Source organism: Stenella coeruleoalba (genome assembly GCF_951394435.1).
Source record: "Stenella coeruleoalba genome assembly, chromosome: 4".
NCBI classification, from domain to species: domain Eukaryota; kingdom Metazoa; phylum Chordata; class Mammalia; order Artiodactyla; family Delphinidae; genus Stenella; species Stenella coeruleoalba.
Genome location: NC_137149.1, coordinates 13,827,500 through 13,849,297, shown reverse-complemented (window position 1 = coordinate 13,849,297; position 21,798 = coordinate 13,827,500). Strand labels below are relative to the sequence as shown.

Here is a 21,798-nt window from a genome sequence, read left to right as displayed (position 1 = left end):
TTACGCTATGTAAAACATCTGCTGTTTTGACTTTTTCCAGAGAGAAAACACTTGGGAATTGGCCAGTCTCAAGAAATGAATACCCTCTTTCGTTTCTGGTCCTTTTTCCTCAGAGATCACTTCAATAAAACAATGTATGAGGAATTTAGACAACTTGCTTGGGAAGATGCAAAAGAAAATTACAGGTCAAATATTTTCTCATATTTTTACACTTGGAGGGAATTTTTTAAAAATACTAAAAACTAGTACAGAAGTAGCCTGATTTTGAACTGTGAAAGTACCACGTGATAACTGGGAGAAGGACTGTGTTAGTTTTCTATTGCTGCATAGCAAATTACCCCAGAACACAGAAGCTTAAAACAACAAACATTTATTAGTTCATAGTTTCTAAGGGTCAAGACTCCAGAAACAGCTTAGCTGGGTGGCTCTGGTTCAGTTCTCTCATAGGATTGCAGTCAAGGTATTGGACAGGGCTGCAGTCTCTGAAGACTTGACTCAGGCTAGAGGATCTTCTTCAAGCTCATTCACTTGGATATTGGCAGGAGGCTTCAGTACCTTGGCACATAGGTCTCCCCATAGGGCATTTCACGATGTGACTTCACCCAGAGTGAATGATCTAAGAAAGGGGGAGAACTTCCAAGATGAACGCTTCGGTGTCTTACTTAACCTGCACTTGAAAGTGACATCACTTCTGCCATATTATAGTGTTCACACAAACCAACCCTGGTATAATGTAGGAGGGGACTACACAGGTTTGTGGGTATCATGTTTGGAACCATGTTAGGGGCTGGTACAAAGGCCAAATGTAATTTGAAAGACAGATTTTTCTCTCTCTTGTCCCTACCATTACAGATTTCCCTTGGATGTGCATATACATCCCCAAATTGTTACGTGCTTAGAGCCAAACCAGTTAAGATTCCTTGAGACAAGAAAAAATAAGGTCTCTCATGATACATCCTGACACACCTGTTCAGTCTCATTTTTTCCTACTACAGTTGACTGTTCAACAATACCAGTTTGAACTGAATGGGTCCACTTATATGCAGAATTTTTTCCATAGTAAATACTTCAGTACTACATAATCCATGGTTGCTTGAATCTGTGGATGAGGAACTGTGGATATGGAGGAAACGTGTATACAGAGGGCCAACTTTTAAGTTAATACTCAGATTTTTAACTGTGGGAGGGTTGGCGCTCCTAACGTGCATGTTGTTCAAGGGTCAACTGTAGTTCTCTAGGCAACCGTGGTACTGAACTACGTGTTCTCCAGATGAACCGAGCTCTCTAGCCTTTAGACATCTGTACATATTCTTACCTCTGCTTATTCTTCTCTTCATCCTCCCTCTGCTTTGCTAACCCTTCTTTTTGTCTAGGTTAGATCTTGCTTCCATGAGGAATGTTCAGGGTAATTTGTGCCAATAGGGCTGAATTGAGAACAGACCAAGAGGATGAGAAGGAACATGAAATGGATTCATGCAAGCTAAGCTATTCATTCTTGGGAAAAGGGAGGAAGGAAGATGAGATGGAAGAAGAAAAAAGATAATTTTCCACTCAATATTTACCTAAATTTACCCTTCTTCAGGTTCTAAAAATGGATTCCTCTTGTAAAGCTCAAATAAGAATCTATTGTTAATCAATATTGTGATCAAGAGGAATACAAGATATGCAAATACATTTCTTTGAAAAAAAATATACATTTGCACTGACTTGTGTAAAAATAAAGCCCATTTAGTTTTCATCTAGAATCTTGATCTTGATCAGGAATGATAAATAAATGGCATGTGTACCTCTTTTTCCCTCTTCTCTGTTCATTACTGACATCTCTAAATCAATCCCAGCATTGTTTAATATTATTCTTGAATTCAGATTTGTAGTCTTTCTTATCACAGCTTTGATAGCTACTGCAAGTTTATCAGAGTTGGCACTGAAGGCAATATTTGCCATTTCTTTCTTTCAAAATTTTTTATTTTATGTTGGGATATAGTTGATTTACAATGTTGTGTTAGTTTCAGGTGTACAGCAAAGTGACTCAGTTATACATATACATATAATCCATTCTTTTTCAGATTCTTTTCCCATAGAGGTTGAGTAGAGTTCCCGGTGCTAGTAGGTCCTTGTTAATTATCTGTTTTATCTACAATAGTGTGTATGTGTTAATCCCAACCTCCTAATTTATCCCTCCCCTCATCGTTTCCCTTTGGAAAACAAACCATAAGTTTGTTTTCAAAGTCTGTGAGCCTGTTTCTGTTTTGTAAATAAGTTCATTTGTATCATCTTTTTAGATTCCACATACAAGTGATATCTATATGATACTTGTCTTTGTCTGACTTCGTATGACAATCTCTAGGTCCATCCATGTTGCTGCAAATGGCATTATTTCATTCTTTTTTTATGGTTGAGTAGCATTCCATTGTCTATATGTACCACATCTTCTTTATTCATTCATCTGTCGATGGACATTTAGGTTGCTTCCATGTCTTGGTTAGTGTAAATAGTGCTGCTATGAACGTTGGGGTGCATGTATATTTTCAAATTGTAATTTTCTCCAGATACATGCTCAGGAGTGGGATTGCTGGATCATATGGTAGTTCTATGTTTATTTTTCTAAGGAACCTCCAAACTGTTCTTCATAGTGGCTAATCTAGATTTTCTCATTCAAACTGTGTTTTGCTACCCGTTAGTGGGTTGTGAAATCAGTTTAGTGGTTCTGACTTACTTAAAAAAATAGAAAATATCAGACTGCACTGAACATAGTAAGGTTAATATGTTTTACAATTCATACATAAATACAAATTTAATTATTTACAAAACGTATGTTTTTATGTACACACGTATATATGTGAGTGTTGACTTGGTCACAAGGTAAAATATTTTTCTTACTATTGGACTTAGAAAAGTTTGAAAGCATTTGTTATAATTAATCTCAGCATATTTTGCTATTTATGCAAATAATTTCTGTTTGTTCCTCAGGACTTTCTATAACTTTTCTGATCCCATTTATACCCAAGTCTAGATTGGGAGTTCCTCTTCTTTGTTCCTATGGTATTCTGTGTATGTTTATAATAGCTTAACATACTACCTGATACATAGTAAGTGCTCAATAAATGGTTACTTTTATTAGGAAGAAGATCAGTACTGAATATATCCATTGACTAACATTAGCAGTAGGATGGTTTCAAGAAGAAAGGAGAGAAGTAACATTAATTACATACACATCTGCAATGTGCCAGCTCTGGTCTAAGTGCTTTACAAATATTATCTATTATTGAAAAGTAGGATATTATTATCCCCATTTTTAGAGAGATGATTATAAGCCTAGAATTCAAATGTAGTTCTTTCCGGTTCTCAGCCTTTTTGTTTTCTACTCATCTAAGCTGTCTCACAGTGATTGGTCAGTGAGTAAATGACAACTGAGAGACTGGTCATTTGCCCCTGCTCTTTACTCCAGCATTTATGATGCATATTTGGATTGTATTATTAGTGTCATATTTTTGATCTTTGGAATTAGTTTCCTAAAAAGTAAGACTAGAAATCCAGATATTGTAGTAGTCAGTTGGCCTTTACCCAAAATCTAAGAATCCTAACATTCCTCTAAAATGTCATTTACTTGATAAAACCTAAAATTTCTCAATCCTGCTTTCCAGAAAGAAAGAAAGAAGCCTAGGCTTCAGCCCCAGAGATTATGATTTCATTGGTTTGGAGTGGAGCCTGGGCGTCAGCATTTTTTTAAAGCTTCCTAGATGGTTCACATAGGTAGTCAAGGTTGAGAACCACTGGTATCAATATAATATGATCCCATAAGAGGAGTATTAAGACAGGTTTGTCATTCTGAACTGTTGTTCCTTTAGTACTCAGTCCCCTTAGCCTCAGTCATACAAGCTCAAGGAATAGTGTCATTTATGGCTACCAAAGGAAAGGGCTCAGGTTAGTGTATGGTTGGTAGTCCTGCATTCCTCTTGCCATCTTACCAAGAAACCTGTTTATTCTTCCAGAGAGACCGTCACTCTCTATCTTGTAAATAAGCTGGTTACAAAGGACATATGCATGGATACACACACACACACACACACACACACACACACACACACACACCCCCTTCTTCCTGTGAATAATGGTTCAGCAGTATTATGATACCAGGAATGAAGAAATATAGCCTCCCCTCCACTGAGGCACCCAGAATGACTTAAGGATTCTACATGAGGGATTTTCTAAATTGCGACATGCTTTCTTTGAATGAGCTGGATGGTCCCTTTACTGCTGCCCATTGACCTTGTCCATGTCCACTCTCATGGGTTCTGCTCATCACCATTAGTTGAAGGTTGAGCCCATGTAGTTTCTTGATCCACTGTCCAAAACTTGTCTCAGGTTCTTTAGGTAGCTGTAAGAAGAAACAAATTTTTCTGATTTATGCAGTGATACAATTCTTTTGGCAAATATCTTTTATTTAATATACTTTATAAGCAGGAAGGCTCTCTTAGGAGACATTTAATTAGGTTTGTCCCTTTATAGTTGAATGGGTCAACCACACCTAGAGTCTGTGGCCCAAGAGTATGGTCTTTATCTTCCTAGAGATTATGTTCGAGTATTTAATACCATGTACTAACACACCATTATAAGCCTTGGTTTGGGAAAAAATCTAAAACATTGCCAGTTTGTCACTAAATCTTTTGAAATACCGGGGAAAAATGCCAGGGAGTTCTTCAGAAATACCAGGGAGAGATCCTGTGTCTGTTCAAAGAAGCCATAGTGTAGTTGTCCAAGGGCTGCCTCTTATTTTGCATATTCCCAGTATACCTCCATGAGATGCTATGCCTGAGTCAACAAAAATAGCAAAGCCAGCTGTAGATTACTAATTACCACTTCAGCTAAAAATCTGTGTACTAAAAATTACATACATTTGAACACTTTTGTTTGAGATTATTTGTGTCATGTTTTCCTGTATCAATACTGTTAAATATGACTATTTGCATTGTCATAGGAAAAATTTTATTATAAACTTTTTATTTTCTTCCCACAGGTATGGATTAGAATGTCTGTTCAGGTTTTATAGTTATGGACTGGAAAAAAAATTCAGACAAGAAATTTTTAAGGATTTCCAAGAAGAAACCAAAAAAGACTGCGAATCTGGTAAAATAAAACAATAAACTTATTCTATTTGGAAATTGTAAATCTGAGTCTGTCAATAAATAGGGAGTTTGTAACTTTTTTTTAGGGCAGACTATTTAAGACTTTCAGGCCACTATTATGGTTTGTGATGAAGGATAGAGCACCATATAGTACGAAGGTCTTACTTGTGAGATGTTGGAAAATAGCCACTCCGAAGTGTTTCCTTATTTGTATTTTGTCTTTATTCATTTGACACACATGACTACTCACTGATGTTCCATTACATGAAAATTCTATGCAACATGAGCAAGTGTGTTTGGAAAGGTGGAATAGCACAGTGAGTAACAGTGCAGACTCTGGGCTAGATCCGTAAGTCTGAATCCCATTTCCCCTACTTTGTAGCTCTGTGGCCATGGGTAAGTTACTTAACCTTGTAGGAAAAACAAACAAAAAAAACCCCAAAACCTTGTTAGCCCAGTTTACTCATCACTAGTATACCCAAGAGCACCTATATTACAGGGTTGTATATAGTTCAAATTAGTTTAATATACAATAAACCACTTAAATAATACGTGTTACATGGCAAATGCTCAGTAAATGTTAGCTGCCATTATTCATTACAATGTCTTATCTTCAAGATCTAGATAAAGTGTACATAGAAGACATGGTTTAATGCTGGTAGGATCATATCCAATATGAATCATTTTTTAAAGATTCTATATATTTTATCATGTATATTCTTCTTTGTTATTAGGTCAGCTGTATGGATTAGAAAAGTTTTGGGCTTACCTAAAATATTCTCAATCTAAGACACAGTCTATTGACCCCAAACTTCAGGAGTACCTCTGTAGCTTTAAGAAGTTGGAAGACTTCCGTGTTGACGTAAGTTTTAAGTCCTTTCCCCTGTATTATTTTTATTACTCTTATGTTTGAGCTATCAGTGACTTTCTTAAGTTTAATTTTATAATATTTATTTATTTATTTATTTATTTATTTATTTATTTATTTATTTGCGGTACGCGGGCCTCTCACTGCTGTGGCCTCTCCCGTTGCGGAGCACAGACTCCGGACGCGCAGGCTCAGCGGCCATGGCTCACGGGCCCAGCCGCTCTGCGGCATGTGGGATCTTCCCGGACCGGGGCACAAACCCGTGTCCCTTGCATCGGCAGGCGGACTCTCAACCACTGCGCCACCAGGGAAGCCCAGTATGATTTTTATTTTTTAAATTTAATTTTGAAAACTTAACTTTCCAGTTTTGAAATCAAACTTTAAAAGAGGTGCAAAAATAGTATAGCGAATTCCCATATATTCTGTTTACCCAGAGTCCCTAAATGTTAATATCTTACATGACCATGGAGCAATGGTCAGTTCACTTTAATTTTGATATGCATGATAAACATTTTATGGATTTAGTAACTTTTATATGGATATGTTACTCATTTCTCACTAGCAGTTTTTATTTATTTTTATTTTTTTAAAGATTTCTTTATTATTTCTTTATTTTATTTTATTTATTTTTGGCTGTGTCGGGTCTTAGTCACGGCACACGGGATATTCGTTGTGGCACACGGGCTTCTCTCTAGTTGTGGCGTGTGGGTTTTCTCTTCTTTAGTTGTGGTGTGCAGGTTCCAGAGCATGTGGGCTCTGTAGTCTGCAGCACGCAGGCTCTCTAGTTGAGGCACGTGAGCTCAGGAGTTGTGGCATGTGGGCTTAGTTGCCCCACAGCATGTGGGATCTTAGTTCCCTGACCAGAAATTGAACCCACGTCCCCTGCATTTAAGGTAGATTCTTTACCAGTGGACCACCAGGGAAGTCCCCTCACTAGCAGTTTTTAAATTTTTCACTTTTTATGTACTTGTATCCTATAGTTTCCATAACACGTGCTCATGTAACATGGATTTATGGTTCCTCACATAATAAAATTAGGGCAAGAATGTTATGTGCATGTGTAGAGACAGGAGAATAGGGTTTAGACAATTTGATTTCAAGAGGAAAAGGAAAACATTTTAAGAAAAGAAGTGGATGAGCATAATAAGATAAAGGAAAAGGAGAAAGAAGAGAAGAGAGAAATAAGGAAAGAAGAATCAAAAAGAGCAGAAAAGAGAGAGGTGAAAGGAAGGCTAGGTTCATCTCTGCTTAGTATTATAATTAGTTTGTCTTTTGTAGTTTTGTGTAAATAGATTTGATAGCCCAGGGATGGAGTTAATAGAAATGCCTCCATCTCTGGAATTAAAGAGCTGTGTTTCAGACTTCCCTGGTGGTCCAGTGGTTAAGACTCCACACTTTCCAATGCAAGGGGCACACATTCGATCCCTGCTCAGGGAACCAAGATCCCTCATGCCTTGCAGCATGGCCAAAAATTAAAAAAAAAAAAAAAAAAAAAAAGCTATATTTCTAGAGTGGTCCAGCCAGTTCTGTCACAAGATGTCCCTGCTTTATAATACTAGTGATTTTTGCCCTATCTGAACAGAAGCCAAGAATTCAGACCTCTGCTTTTAAATTTGTGTCATGTTTTCCTGTATCAGTGCTGTTAAGTATGACTATTTGCATTTTAAATACTGTGGAAGTTTGGAGAAGAAAGGGGTTAGAGTTATAAATGCTTTGCAACTGACAGAAGTTTCATAAAGAAGGAAAATGTCCTCTCTGAAACATTTTCCCAGAGACAACGAACCCAGCCTTATCCTTATGCCCTACTATTTAGTTCAAGCCCTAAAACATAGGAGTAGCTTAATAAACATGTTAAATGAAAGAATAGACTGATAAGGAGGAAATTTAAGTTTAATACCTTAAATTGCTGTTAAGTTTTCATTATACTAATAAAATCTACTGAAGTGCCGGCATAGTTTCCCTCTGTTAGAAAAGTCTGGCCTTAGATTTTGAAGGGAGGAAAAAATAGTAAAATCATCACTATGTTGTCTTTCATAATTTGCAGCCCCCTATAGGTGAGGAATTTGGAAGAAAAAGACATTCATCTACTTCTGGTGATGCGAGTAATCGTCACAGACTTCCATCTAATTCCTCTACAAAGTCACCGAGTGCTGCTAAACCTACACCTGACAATCAGCTTCGGGTCCCAACAAACTCTCCCAGAAGGAATACTTCACAGCAGTCCAATGACAATTCACACCAGAACAGTGCTGCCTCAGTCTCAACACATGGTGAACTGCCTGAGAAATAGACTCTTATGAAAGTTGTTTGCCCTTGAAATCAACATTTACATCAGTATTTATTGGGGGAAATCCTCTGATGTTTAATTGTGATAATCAGAAAAAAGAAAAAGGAAGAAAAATGGCAGCATTATTTTCTAGAAAGATAAATTCTAAAAACGTTTTCCCTGATTTCACAAATAAGTTTAATTTTGGTAACCTTTTATAGAGATCCTCTAGTAATATATTTTGGTCTCAAATATATATTTGAAATAATATATTTCGTTTTCAAAGCCATTGTTTATAAGAACAGCATTCCTTAAATATATACAAAAACAACACAAGGAATGCCTAACATTTCAGCTCATACTTCTTAAAGAAGATATAGTATGTTATAGTCATCTATTCTATAGAGCTTTCTTAAAGAATCCAATAACCCCACTGTCAATTCATATTTGAACTTATCAAAAACAAAGGACAATTATGTATATGTTTTTTAAATTCAGAAAAAGAATGTGAAATGATACATTTGCTTTTCTTTTAGATTTATAGTTTAAAGAAAACTTTTTTTTTTTTTTTACAGAAGTAGAAATATATTGCAGTTATATTGAAGTATATGTACTTTGGATGTTGGGTTTTGCCTTTTTCCCCGTTAGTCATACCTCATGATTTCCATAGTTATTGTTGTGTTGGTATGGAATGTTCTGAATTGGCATCAGCCAGTTACATATTAGAAGAGATTTACTTTTTGTGACTATATAAGCCTGCACAAGTAATTGAAAACTGAGTTGGGATTGGTTGGAATACTGTCCTAAATTAGTTAAATCTTGCACTGTTTTGAATGCATTTGCTGTTTGTACATCTGCAGGTGTGTATGTCACAAGTAATCAGATTATCTTCAGTTTAAAAGGAGTACCTTTTTGTGTCATTTACTTTTGTTTTATGCTTATAAAAAGTGTTTTCAAGAAACGAATTAACTTCTAATTTTTATTGCTGTTGCAACTGACGTAAATGATAGTTTCAGTTTTTGTGGGAATTAAAATAAAGCACTTATTCTAAATTATTTGAACTGATTTTTAATTACTTTTGTTTAGAATACAGCTGAAAAGATGTAATTTTCAAATTCTGCTAGTAGAAGACCACTGTAGTGGGTGGGCCAAAAGTTTCGTTCAGTTTTTTCTATAAGATGGATCTAGTAGCACTTAGTTGTCTTTAACTTTATTTGAAACAATTTTGTTAGATTGTATGTGACAGCTGTCAGATCAACGTGCATTAAAAAAAGACTTACCAAAATTGGTGAATTTTTGTGTAGCCATTTAAATATTGAAGATGGAAGAAAAAACAATATTTTAAGCATATTATGCTTTATTATTTCAAGAAAGGTAAAAATGCAACTGAAACGCACAAAAACATTTGTGCAGTGTGTGAAGGACGAGCTGTGACTGATCAAACATGTCAAAAGTGGTTTGTGAAGTTTCGTGCTGGAGATTTCTTGCTGGATAATGCTCCACGGTTGGGAAGACCAGTTTAAGTTGATAGGGATCAAACCGAAAAAATAATTGAGATCAACATTATACCACGCGGAAGATAGCTGACGTACTCAAAATATCCAAATCAAGTGTTGAAAATCATCTGCACCAGCTTGGTTATGTGAATCGCTTTGATGTTTGGGTTCCACATAGGTTAAGTGAAAAAAACCGTCTTGATCATATTTCCTCATGTGAGTCTCTACTGAAACGTAATGAAAATGTTCCGTTTTTAAATTGTGACGGGCGATGAAAAGTGGATACTGTACAACAATGTGGGATGGAAAAGATCTTCGGGCAAGCGAAATGCACCACCACCAACCACACCAAAGGCCGGTCTTCATCCAAAGAAGGTGATGTTGTGTATATGGTGGGATTGGAAGGGAGTCCTCTATTATGAGCTCCTTCTGGAAAACAAAACGATTAATTCCAACAAGTACTGCTCCCAATTAGACCAACTGAAAGCGGCACTCGATGAAAAGTGTCCAGAATTAGTCAACAGGAAATACATAATCTTCCATCAGGATAACGCAAGGCTGCATGTCTCTTTGATGACCAGGCAAATATCGTTACAACTTGGGTGGGAAGTTCTGATTCAACCGCCATATTCACCAGACATTGCACCTTCGGATTTCCATTTATTTCAGTCTTTATAAAATTCTCTTAATGGAAAAAATTTCAATTCCCTGGAAGACTGCAAAAGGCATCTGGAACAGTTCTTTGCTCAAAAAGATGAAAAGTTTTGGGAAGATGGAATTACAAAGTTGCCTGAAAAATGGCAGAAGGTTGTGGAACAAAAAGGTGAACACGTTGTTCAATAAAGTTCTTGGTGAAAATGAAAAATGTGTCTTTTATTTTTACTTAAAAAACCGAATGCACTTTTTGGCCCACCCAATATGTTGTGAATGAAGTTTCAGTGTTAAACTTACATCCATTTTTATTTAGCTTATATGTTTTCTTGTACTGGCAAGAAGCAGCTAGTTTAATACACTAAATTTATTATTTTCTTTTTGGTATCTTGTTCTTATAGAATGACAGTATTGAAATAAATATCTTCTTTGGATAAGTGGACTGTTCTTTAGTAAATAAGAGACCTTCATTAGGTTATTTCCATGAATAAATGATAATCTGCAATTTTATGATATTTAATATTGGGGAGGTCACTTTGATATTTTCATTTTAAGAAAGAGTCAAATTTGAATATTCAGAAAATATACTTAGATCTTGGAAAGAGAATGCAAAACAACTAATAGATTTAGAATAATAAATTTTAAAATGTTGTCTTAAGTGCAGATGTAGTTCTGGCTTTTCTGTGAGGAATTTCCAAACCATGCTTATTAGCTTTAAGTGGTCTCTTGAAATTACCTAAAATTATCTAAGAATCTTTCTCAGTATCCTTTTTGTGTTGAACACATACATCTGAAACCTGTATTTAACCTAAGATTACTTCCACTCACCTAAATATGCAAATGTAAATTTGATTGGAAAATTTTATATTTTATATGAAAATACAGTAATCAAGAGTTTTGTGATGTGTAATAAATTAGTAATTTTATCATATTATTTTGATTATAAAAACAATACATGTAAATTAGGAAATTTAGAAAAGCACAAAGAGGAAAATAAAGTACTTTTTTAAAAAAGAAAAAAAATTGGTATCGTGCTATACATATAGCATTATAACCTGCTTTTTCACATAGAGGTGAGCATTTTCTGATGTCATTAATCTTTCTACACCATGACTTTTACAAGTTATGTAGTATTCTAGCATATGGATGTGCCATAGTTTACTTAGCTGAATTGCCTATGGTTGAAATTTTACATATGGCCAGGTTTGGGCTGTTACAAACAACAATTTAATTAATGATATCCCTACAGATAAATCTTTGTGTATAAACTTGGAGTTATTGCCTAGCATAAATTTCTAGAAGTTGAAAATCTAAGTAAAAATGTATTCCCATTCAACGTACTCTAGAATGGTTGCACAGTTTACAGTTTTACCAACAGCATCTGCTTTTCTATGTCCTCACCAAAACTGGTTATTATAAATCTTTCTCTTTGATAGACTGAGAAGCAAAAAATATTATTTTAATGTCATTATTAAGATCATTTTAATCAGGTTACTAATGAGTGATATTTTTATTGTTTATTAACTACATTATTTGTAGATGGCTTGGTCATATCTTTCATGTTTTCCTTTTGGAGTGATTGTCTTTTTCTGATTTATAGAGCTTTTTTAATTATCAAGACTATTAACCCTTTGCTTTCTAATTTTGATTATGTATGTTTGACATAGTATGTACATTTTTTTGGTAAAAAATTTTAAAATTATACCCCTTAAATTCCAAATGCAAAACTTAAGCAAATAAAAGCATTGTTATTCAATGAAAAGAAAAATATTATAGACTATAAATCTAAATAGTCCTACCCAAAATATGTGTAAGCTCCTAGAGAACTTCCTTCCTTGTGATTTTATAGTTTTCAATTTTATTAAATAAAAAAGACAATATTAAAATGTTTAAACTACTTGTCCTTTTAAAGGGATAGTTGAAGCCATCTTTGGAGTTCTTTATACTAAAAGGAATTAAAGAAGAAAGTTATATTTTAAAATAGATATTGTTTTAGTTTTTAAATAGATTTTATTTTTTAAACTTGTTTTGCCTGTTTGGGACTTCACTCTGACATTCTCTCATGCTTCTCCTTGCCATTATACTGAATGATATTACCTCTTTCTGTGCTTAATCTTATCTTTCACCTAATTTCTTAACTCTTATGAAACTGCTTATTTTTATTTTATTATATAGGAGACTGAGCCAAGAGAGTAATACCTAATTATATTGCCACTAGATGGCAGAATGGAATAAGATCAGTAAGTCTTTTGAGAGGCGTGTGTGTGTGTGTGTGTGTGTGTGTGTGTGTGTGTGTGTGTGTGTTGAACTCTCACTCCATCTTGTGGTGATATGTAATTATATCAATTACTCTTGCATTCCTAATAGCCACATGTTCTCAACAATTCGTGATTACCTTGTTACAGCAATGCCAAATTGTGCTTAGTTATTAGTAAATAAATACAGTAGCAGCATTAAGTTTTGTATATGGTTAAAGATAAAAATGCTGTTGCTTTGGTTTCTTTTTTTGTCATTTCACTTAAAAATTTGAAGTACTTCATTGGCATTATTTGTGATTAACTCTTGAGCTGTAAACAAGGCAAGAAAATTTTAAGATGCGTCTGTTTGTCTAGCTAACCTGTGTAGTTAAATCCTGCCTGAAATATGAGAAACTTAAAACTAGATGGTACTCTTATGACTAGAACAAAACGTTATCACATAGTTAGTTGAATGGCAGAGCAAGAATTCGTACTCAAATAGTCTAGCTCCAGACCTCAAGCTAGTCATCTTAGCCAGACTGTTCTTTAATAGCTTGAAATATTGGAACGTATGAACACTGACTCCAGAACTCAAAATGCTGTGATTCTTAACGATTATGAAATCAAGATTATATTCTTGTGGTTAAGACTGTAAAGTTGTTTTATCTTGGGCATCTTCTGCCGTAACGAGTGGTCTAGTGGAATATTTAAATATATTAACTGCTATATGGTAAATCCTCTTTACGGGGGGAAATCATGATTAGTGACAATATCACTCGTGTTTAAATATTTTCCTAGAATTAGCTACAGTAAAATAAAAACTAAACATTTTATTCAGAATACAACTAGAAATTTTGCATTACGTTAGAGTTACTATTGTCAACTGAAGATACTAGATACTATTCTATTCAGAAATAATGGTGTTCCAGTCTTTAAAAAGCTTGAAGGAAATATGCCACATGGGTTAATTAACAGGAAGCACCTCTGGCTTTATACTTTTTTATCAATTTTCTGAATTCTTTACAGTAAGCCTGTTTTTAACTTGTCCAATTAAAGACATGATTTGGTTAACAGAATGGTTTCTACCAATATATTACACATATTTGCTTCAGATAAAAAAGCAGAATGTGCTGTTTGTTGTTTTGATTTTGTTTCTTCCGGGTAGCATCTTAAGTCTACAAAATTGAATACTTTTCTCTCAGGTATTTTAAGCTATGTTAGACCTTCATCACAACATGAACACAATCATAGTACTGTAATGTTTTTAATGTTAAAATTTTCTGGTTTCTAGTTGAATACCCTTAAGTATAATCTAAGGTGAGACTGACCTTTAATGCGTCAGTAGAAGGGCTTTGAGAGGGAAGGTCTGTGAGACCCCAAAATTTAATATGTAGAATTTTACATACTTACAAGTTCTTTGGCGGAGATAATCCATAGCTTTTTATCAGATTTCTACCAGGATTTATGATCCCAAATATGTTTAATAACCACTGCTCTAGAAATAACTTAGCTTATTTGTCAGAAACATGAATTGAATCCTGGCCCCCCTCACTAAGTTACAGTCCTTCATCTACAAAATTGCATTTGCCTTATAGTGTTATAAAGATTAAATGTGACGCATTTAACACAGTTATCTGACGTGCAGTAAGCACTCAGTAAACATTAGCTATTATTAGGATTAAGAACTGGACCAGTTATCTTCAGGTATGTAAACATATTTTCTCCAATAGGCTTTGAATGTAATTTTAAATCTTCATGTGAAATTAATCTACTTAAAACATTTTAATTAGTAAAGTCAGATTCCTTGTAATTGTTTCATTGTCCTAGGATAATAACGTTATGAACACTTTTCTGCCCTTCTCACCTCCACGAGAAAAGAAGTAGGGTTCTTAGATGCTGTTATTTCTGCTGACTCTGAACAACTGACAAGGGTATGAATTCCATGAAGCAGTCACCAGATCATGAATCTGATTATGGTAATGTCTCACTTTTAGTTATTTCGTCTTTTTTATTCAGTTAACAATTTTGCTCATTATGTTTTCCAAACATCGCCACAATCTATTACTTTTGCCTCATTATAAATATCCAGTCCCTGGGCAGGATATGAGAATCTGCCTTTCCATGACTCATGGCCTCTCCCAGGCTCAGTGCCACTCCAGTGACTTCCCCACTGCCACTCATTGCCACTTACTTTCTTTTGCATGAACCAGAGTATACCGTGTAAGAACCAAGGGAGGCATCAAAATATCTTGCAAGTCTGTTAAAAACAAACTTTTGAAAACTCTTTTGGGTTGTCAAGGAACTATGGTATAATGTAGTGGTGCTCAAGTTGGGGATATGCCCAAGAGTACATAAATCCTTTCAGAGGAGTTTACATAGGCACAGATAATTTTAAAGGAATCAATTTCCAGATTCTCAACTTCCATAAGTACTTTTTCCTAAAACTGATTTATCCATTAATATGCTCGTGTTCCTAATAGTTTTTTCCCACGTTATAAAAGAAAGCCATTGCCCTTACCCATCCCAAATATTGCCCTAGATGAGAAAGCCATCAGGGGCCACACAGTGGTGAAACCTTTAATGATTCATTGAGCTCTCATAAACTCATAAGACTTATTGAATTTCTCTGCTTTACAAATACTTCTGTTAAGGGTAAGGTTTTGTGTGTATTTTTGGTTGGTGTGTTATTCAATGAGAGTTAGGACATGTTTTTATCAAACCATACAAAATATATACTACAATTACTGTCAGTCCTCATTTTAATTCACCTGATAAAATGTTTAAAATTTTCCATTTCCTATTTATGATACTTTTTTTTTTTTTTTTGGCCACGCAGAGCAGCTTATGGCATCTTAGTTCCCCGACCAAGGATTGAACCCAGGCCCTGGCAGTGAAAGCGCCAAGTCCTAACCACTGGACTGCCAGGGAATTCCCAAGATACAGTATTTTAAAAATAGCTGCCAGATAGATTTGTTTTTAGCAGACGAAAACCTTCTCTTGCATTAGATTTCTTTAAAAAGTTGGATTATGATTCTTCTCAAAATAAGCATTTACCATAAAACTTGTGGTGAAGATTACTGAGCTATTTATCCAGTCCATTTCTCCTTCCCCTGGTCACATTACTATACTGCATCCTCATCCTCCTGCTGTTTTAGGCTTGCCAGTATAACTGGTTCTGGATACTGGAAGGCAGGGGAGGTAAGGGGCCCCACTTCTAGACCTACCCATGTGCCATCTCCATGCTCATTCTTTCCTTTTTTGACTGTGGAAGCCATGTGTTGAAGACAGCAGAGCCCTGACATGGAGGGACCTGTGTCCCTGAATCACCACCTAGTCCCTTTTGAGACTCTCTATTATCAAGAAATAGTCTTTTGTTGTATTAAGATGTCAAGAACTTGGAGTTACAGTAGTTAGTATTAATCTTAACTGATAATGAAAAGTTTACTACCTATGTATAATAATTACCAATATGTTGTCTCGATCATTATGTATTAATATTTGTAATAATGACTCCAATCCAGAAGAAAAAAGTTTTTTATCAATTAGAGCCACTTATGGTCAGAAGAAAATAAAAAATTTAATTGTGTACTTATTTTTGTTGTAGATACGTATCTGATGTTCAATAAGACATTCAAGCATTAAAATGTATTAGGATAAAAATCTGGAGAAACTGGAATGGAAATACAAGTTCAAGGAGAAAAGAGAAAGGTGTAAGTTTTCTAAATGTTAAAGAAGAGCTTGCTCATATACTTAAAAAAATGCATTTAAATGTTATATTTAGGTTTCATTGACTTCACTTAAAAAGTTACATTTATAACTTTATGTCAGTATTTATAATGTGCTGGAAGTTATGACCTTTGCAACTATTAAAATGAAAAATTTTAGACGTCAACTTAAAATGTGTGAGGGATACATACGTTTATGAAAATTATTTTAGGACGTTTTCAAGGAAAAATGTTTTAAGACTGATGGGAAATGCAGACTTTGGAGTTAAATAGCTCTGCATCCAAATTCTGATTCTGCTGGATCACTGGAAAAATTAGGTTAACCCATCTTCCCTTATTCTCCTCCAATATTTAAATGAAAATATGTGTAAATTACTCACTATCTGGCACTAACCTGCTCCTGCTATTAAGAATCTTAATGGGGAGGTTGGGATAAATTAGGAGTTTGGGATTAACATATACACACTACTATATATAAAATAGGTAAACAACAAGGACCTACTTTATAGCACAAGCAACTATATTCAATATCATGTAATAACCTATAATGGAAAATAATCTGAAAAAGAATATATATATATATATATATAATATATATGTATATTAGCCACTCAAGTGAAAATAATTTATCAAATCCCTCATATGTGAGAGTGAATTTAAAAATTAGATACAGAGTGGAAAGATTTTTATTTGTGAGAGAAGGGATAATTTTAGAGCACGAACCAAGGGAAGAAGCTCTGTTACATGGCAAAATGGCAGTGGAAGGGACCTTATTTGCGAGGGTACTAAGAAAGATGGCAAGGCTGTTTGTAAGAGAAAAATGAGAAGGAAGCATACATTTGCTTTAACTTACATTGTTGGTTCTAGTCTACCGTGCAATTAAAATAGCTCTTACATTTTAAAGTTACTCAAAAGCTTGCCTTTAAGTTGGTGTGATTATTTTATATGTACCATAAATAGCATGTGCTTTATGAATCTCCTCCCTTGTGTTCCACGTGACTTCTATTTTAAGTAGCTCCAAAGTGATGCCAGAGAGTTAACTAGGTCAACTGCCACCTGTGTTTGTTTCTTTTATAAATCTTTTACATCTCTGAGAGAATTCAAGACATTAAGTATGGCAATTTCTTTACCTAATACCTCTGATTACAGTGTGTAGCTATTGACTCAGCAGATGAATGCTAGTGGCCATGGCTGGAAGAGAAGCTGGGGAAGGCTGTGGAATTGCAAAGTTCATGCCTCGTAACAGGGCAAATGTGGCACCTGGTGTCAGCTGACGTTTCTATTAAAATTTGGACTTACCACTAGAGTTCTTGCCTTTAGGGAAGGGATCAGAGAAAGTCACAAGAGAACCATATTTCGAAAAATGTTAGCCAGTGTTGGTGGGAGTATAAATTGGTACAAAAACTCTATGATTGAAAATTTAACAATAGCTTTCAAAATTTTAAGCACATTTCTCCTTTGACCTAGCAATTCCACTTCCTGGAATTTACCCTACAAATACAATCTTTGCACACATGTGCAAAGATGTACATACTAGTATAATCATAAAAGCATTATTTTAATAGCATAAGATTAGAAACAACACGAGTATCCATCAGTAAGAGACTGAATCATTGTTACAGTGTGGCCATATAATGGGATTCCATGAAGTATGAGAGCTCAACAGTTGATAGGGAATAATGGGATATTCTTTAAGGATTAATAGGATAAGGAATAATCTCCAAGATATGTTAAATGAAAAAAGCAAGGCATACAGCATTGTGTGTTAAATTCCACCTTTTGGTTAAAAAACACTCACATATCTGCTTGTATACAAATAGAATAGCCCTAGAAGGATAAATAAGAAAGTAATAATAATGGTTGCCTATGAGGAAGTGAATGGGGTAACTGGAGGGTTAGGTGGGAGGGAGACTTTTTACCCTATTTCTTTTGAATGTTGTGCTATATGTACATTAAAAAATATTTTTTTATTGAGGTATAGTTGATTTACAATATCATGTAAGTTTCAGGTGTACAGCACAGCGATTCAGTTTTATATATATATATTATATATTTTTTCTTTTTCTTTCAGATTCTTTTCCCTTATAGGTTATCACATGATATTGAGCATAGTTCCCAGTACTATACAGTTGGCCCTTGTTGGTTATCTATTTTATACACAGTAGTGTACATATGTGAATCCCAGCCTCCTAATTTATCTCTTCCCCCAGCCCCCTTTCCTCTTTGTTAACCATAAGTTTGTTTTCTATGTCTGTGAGTCTCTTTCTGTTTTGGAGATAAGTTCATTTGTATTTTTTTTTTCGTTTAGATTCCACATGTAAGCCATATCATATGATATTTGTCTTTCCTTGTCTGACTTCATTTAGTATGATAATCTCTAGGTCCATCTAAATGGCATTATTTCATTCTTTTTTTATGGCTGAGTACTATTCCATTGTATATATACCACATCTTCTTCATCCATTCACTTGTTGATGGACATTTAGGTTGCTTCCATGTCTTGGCTATTGTAAGTAGTGCTGCAATGAACATTGGGGTGCATGTATCTTTTTGAATTAAGATTTTCTTTGGATATATGCCCAGGAGTGGGATTGCTGGATCATATGGTAACTTTATTTTTAGTTTTTTAAGGAACCTCCATACTGTTCTCCATAGTGGCTGTACCAATTTATATTCACACCAACAGTGTAGGAAGGTTCCTTTTTCTCTATACCCTCTCCAGCATTTATTATTTGTAGACTTTTAAAAAAAAATAAGATACTTAATTTCTTCCTTTCTTTCTTTCTTGTTTTCTTTTTTTGGCCACACCACGTGGTATGTGGGATCTTAGTTCCCCAACCAGGGATCGAACCCACGACCCCTGTATTGGGAGTGTGGAGTCTTAACCATGGGACCGCCAGGGAAGTCCTATTTGTAGACTTTTTGATGATGGCCAGTCTGACTGGTGTGAGGTGATATCTCACTGTAGTTTTGATTTTCATTTCTCTAATAATTAGCAATGTTGAGCATCTTTTCCTGTGCCTTTTGGCCATCTGTATGTCTTCTTTGGACAAATGTCTTTTTAGGTCTTCTGCCCAGTTTTTGATTGGGTTGTTTGTTTTTTTAATATTGAGTTGTATGAGCTGTTTGTTATACGTACATTTTTTAAAAGCTAATTTTTTTTTTTAAGTTCCTAAGCTTCACAAGGCTAAGAAACTAAGATTTGTTACTATGACTCATCTTAACATGTCCTTTTGGGATTTTAAACAGGAGATAATAAATTATGCTCCTTTTTTCCCCTTCAGTGCTCCAAGCCAAGTCAGATATACCCAGGAGTCAGACAGAAGGGGAGCAAAATATCTATTACTTACCACTAATGCTGGATTTGACAGCTGGGTTTAATGCTCACCCCTTTGCTCAGAAAATTAAACTTGCCCATCCAGAGACAACTGGACAAATGCACGCCTCTCCTCAGAGGCAAGAGGCTCACCAGTTAGAAGAGGAAGAGGAGATGAAGAGGGAAAACTGCTCAGTTCTACAGAGAGTTCACCCTGGTAAGAGGAAGGGAGAAAAGAGCTGAGTAGGGCAACTCAGTTCCTTTGCCTGTCTCACCAGTCACTCGCACGGGAAGAGCGAGAGCTGAGAGGAGGGCGGAAATGACTGTTCCCAGTAGAAACTCCTGGAGGGTTTTTAGTTTCTGTTCTGGGGAATCTGGCAGGGATGCTGTGAAGAGGAAAGATGGGTTCCTCCTATAAGCACCCAGCATTGCTGGCATCCGGGGCTCTATTTGCTGCTGATCACTGGTACCGACGGATCTCTCCTAATCCCCCTGCATCATCTTTCATACTGGTTTGATCAGCACCCCTGGCATACCTGGCACAGCTTCTCGCCTTTTTCACGCAGGTTCCCTGGCCCCTCTCCCCACTCTGCTGGTACCCTTTTGCCTTTGCAGACCCTGATCAAGCTCTGCCTCTAGCAGCCCTCGCTCCACTGAGCCCATTCAGGCCTGTCCTCTGACCCCCACTTTGGCCCTCAGCACACGTTGCCTGTCTTGTTACATTTCTCCTTATGGCTCGAGGCTCTAGTACCTGTGATTTGCAGTCCTAAAGTGATCAGTTAAGGAAAGCTTAACTTCAAGAAAAAAAAAAAAGAGAGAGAGAGAGACCCTATGGACTACAATTATATGGTTTACATGTGGGAAACTAAGATTTATAACTTACGACTCATTTTGACATCCCAAATACAATATAGAAGACGATGTGTGGTGAAGGGGCTGAGATGTCCCTTCCCAGGCCATGGAACTTATTGTGCAGTGAGGGAAATTTAATCTCTCTCCCTGCTCCCATCTGCTGTTTCCCAGGATACTGTGGTAACTGTTTGCTCATAGATGCCCCAGAAGCTCTTGGAGGCGGCTGAGAATTAAGTTGCTTATTAATTCATTTAGTCTTGACCTACATATGGTTGAATAATCACAGGGCCATCTGTCTTTCTTAATTAACATGCAGAGATGAGGAGATTTCTCCCTACCTTCTGTGGATTGCGTGTGAGTCTTGTCAAGAGGGCCCCAGAACGACTTGCTGCCAGAGTCCTGGCAATTGCTTATAAGGGAGGGCTTTTGTTGTTTTCACTTGTTTTGTCTTTTTAAAAAGGCCTGTTGTGACTAGCCCTTGCTATTTCACCAGCCAAAGACAATCTCATAAATGAGTAAGCAATAGTATATTTCCTTTCAGGTTCAGGAGACAGAATAAACGATTTTCCCAGATGCCTATGAGTTTTATCTCCCACAGGCTTCCACTTTTCCCACAGGGTCCTCACACTTGTCTGTATGAGATAGATGGACTAAAGCAGTTGTAAGGGCAGAAAAAAATTTCCCTTCTCTTCTAGGTTCTTTGCATGTTCTAATAAATTAATATAAAACAGATTAACAAGAGAAAAACAAACAAAAATATAATAATATGTATACCTCCATGTATACACATATCCATGGGGGATACCCAGGAAAACTGAGTAACTCGTCAAAATGTCAGAAACCCTCACCTTAAACACCGTCTTTAGCTAAAGACAAAATAAAATGTTGGGGGTGGAGAGTCAGTTATGAGAGGTTATCAGGAAAAGTACAGTAAACAAGGGTAAGGTAGTTATGCAGATTTAAGTCCTTGCCAGTGATGAGTTCCTAAAGATTTGGTCATCTTCCTCTTCCAGCTATAGAGAGGGAGACACCACTGGAAATAGAAATTTTCATTATAAATGTAAATGTTTCTTACAAAAGGCTAACTTCTACTCAGTTTTTAGAGCTTCTCTCATGTCTGCTGTTTTATAAAAATAACCAGCTTAAAATATGCCAAAGAGGCATATTTTGGGGTGGCAAAATCTGTTCCCCTTCAAAGTCTATTACAGAGCACTACTTCCTCTTGGTTGTTGACATGAAATGTGATGGGTTAAAAAGCTGT

At 35.7% G+C, this 21,798-nt stretch overlaps 1 protein-coding gene across 3 annotated transcripts in view; it reads left to right on the top strand.

Annotated features, from left to right (window-relative positions):
- Positions 1-9,272, top strand: part of LARP1B (La ribonucleoprotein 1B) — a 129,038-nt gene extending 119,766 nt beyond the window's left edge. For 2 of the 3 annotated variants that reach the window (XM_079919350.1, XM_079919349.1), the window contains exons 16-19: positions 41-185; positions 5,018-5,127; positions 5,861-5,988; positions 8,039-9,271. In XM_079919350.1, coding sequence (XP_079775476.1) covers positions 41-185; positions 5,018-5,127; positions 5,861-5,988; positions 8,039-8,284 — 629 coding nt within the window. In that variant the 3' untranslated portion in view covers positions 8,285-9,271. Of the gene's footprint in view, positions 1-40; positions 186-5,017; positions 5,128-5,860; positions 5,989-8,038 lie in introns of all 3 variants that reach the window. The other variant, XM_079919351.1, reaches the window with a different exon arrangement.
- The last annotated feature ends 12,526 nt before the right edge of the window (positions 9,273-21,798 follow it).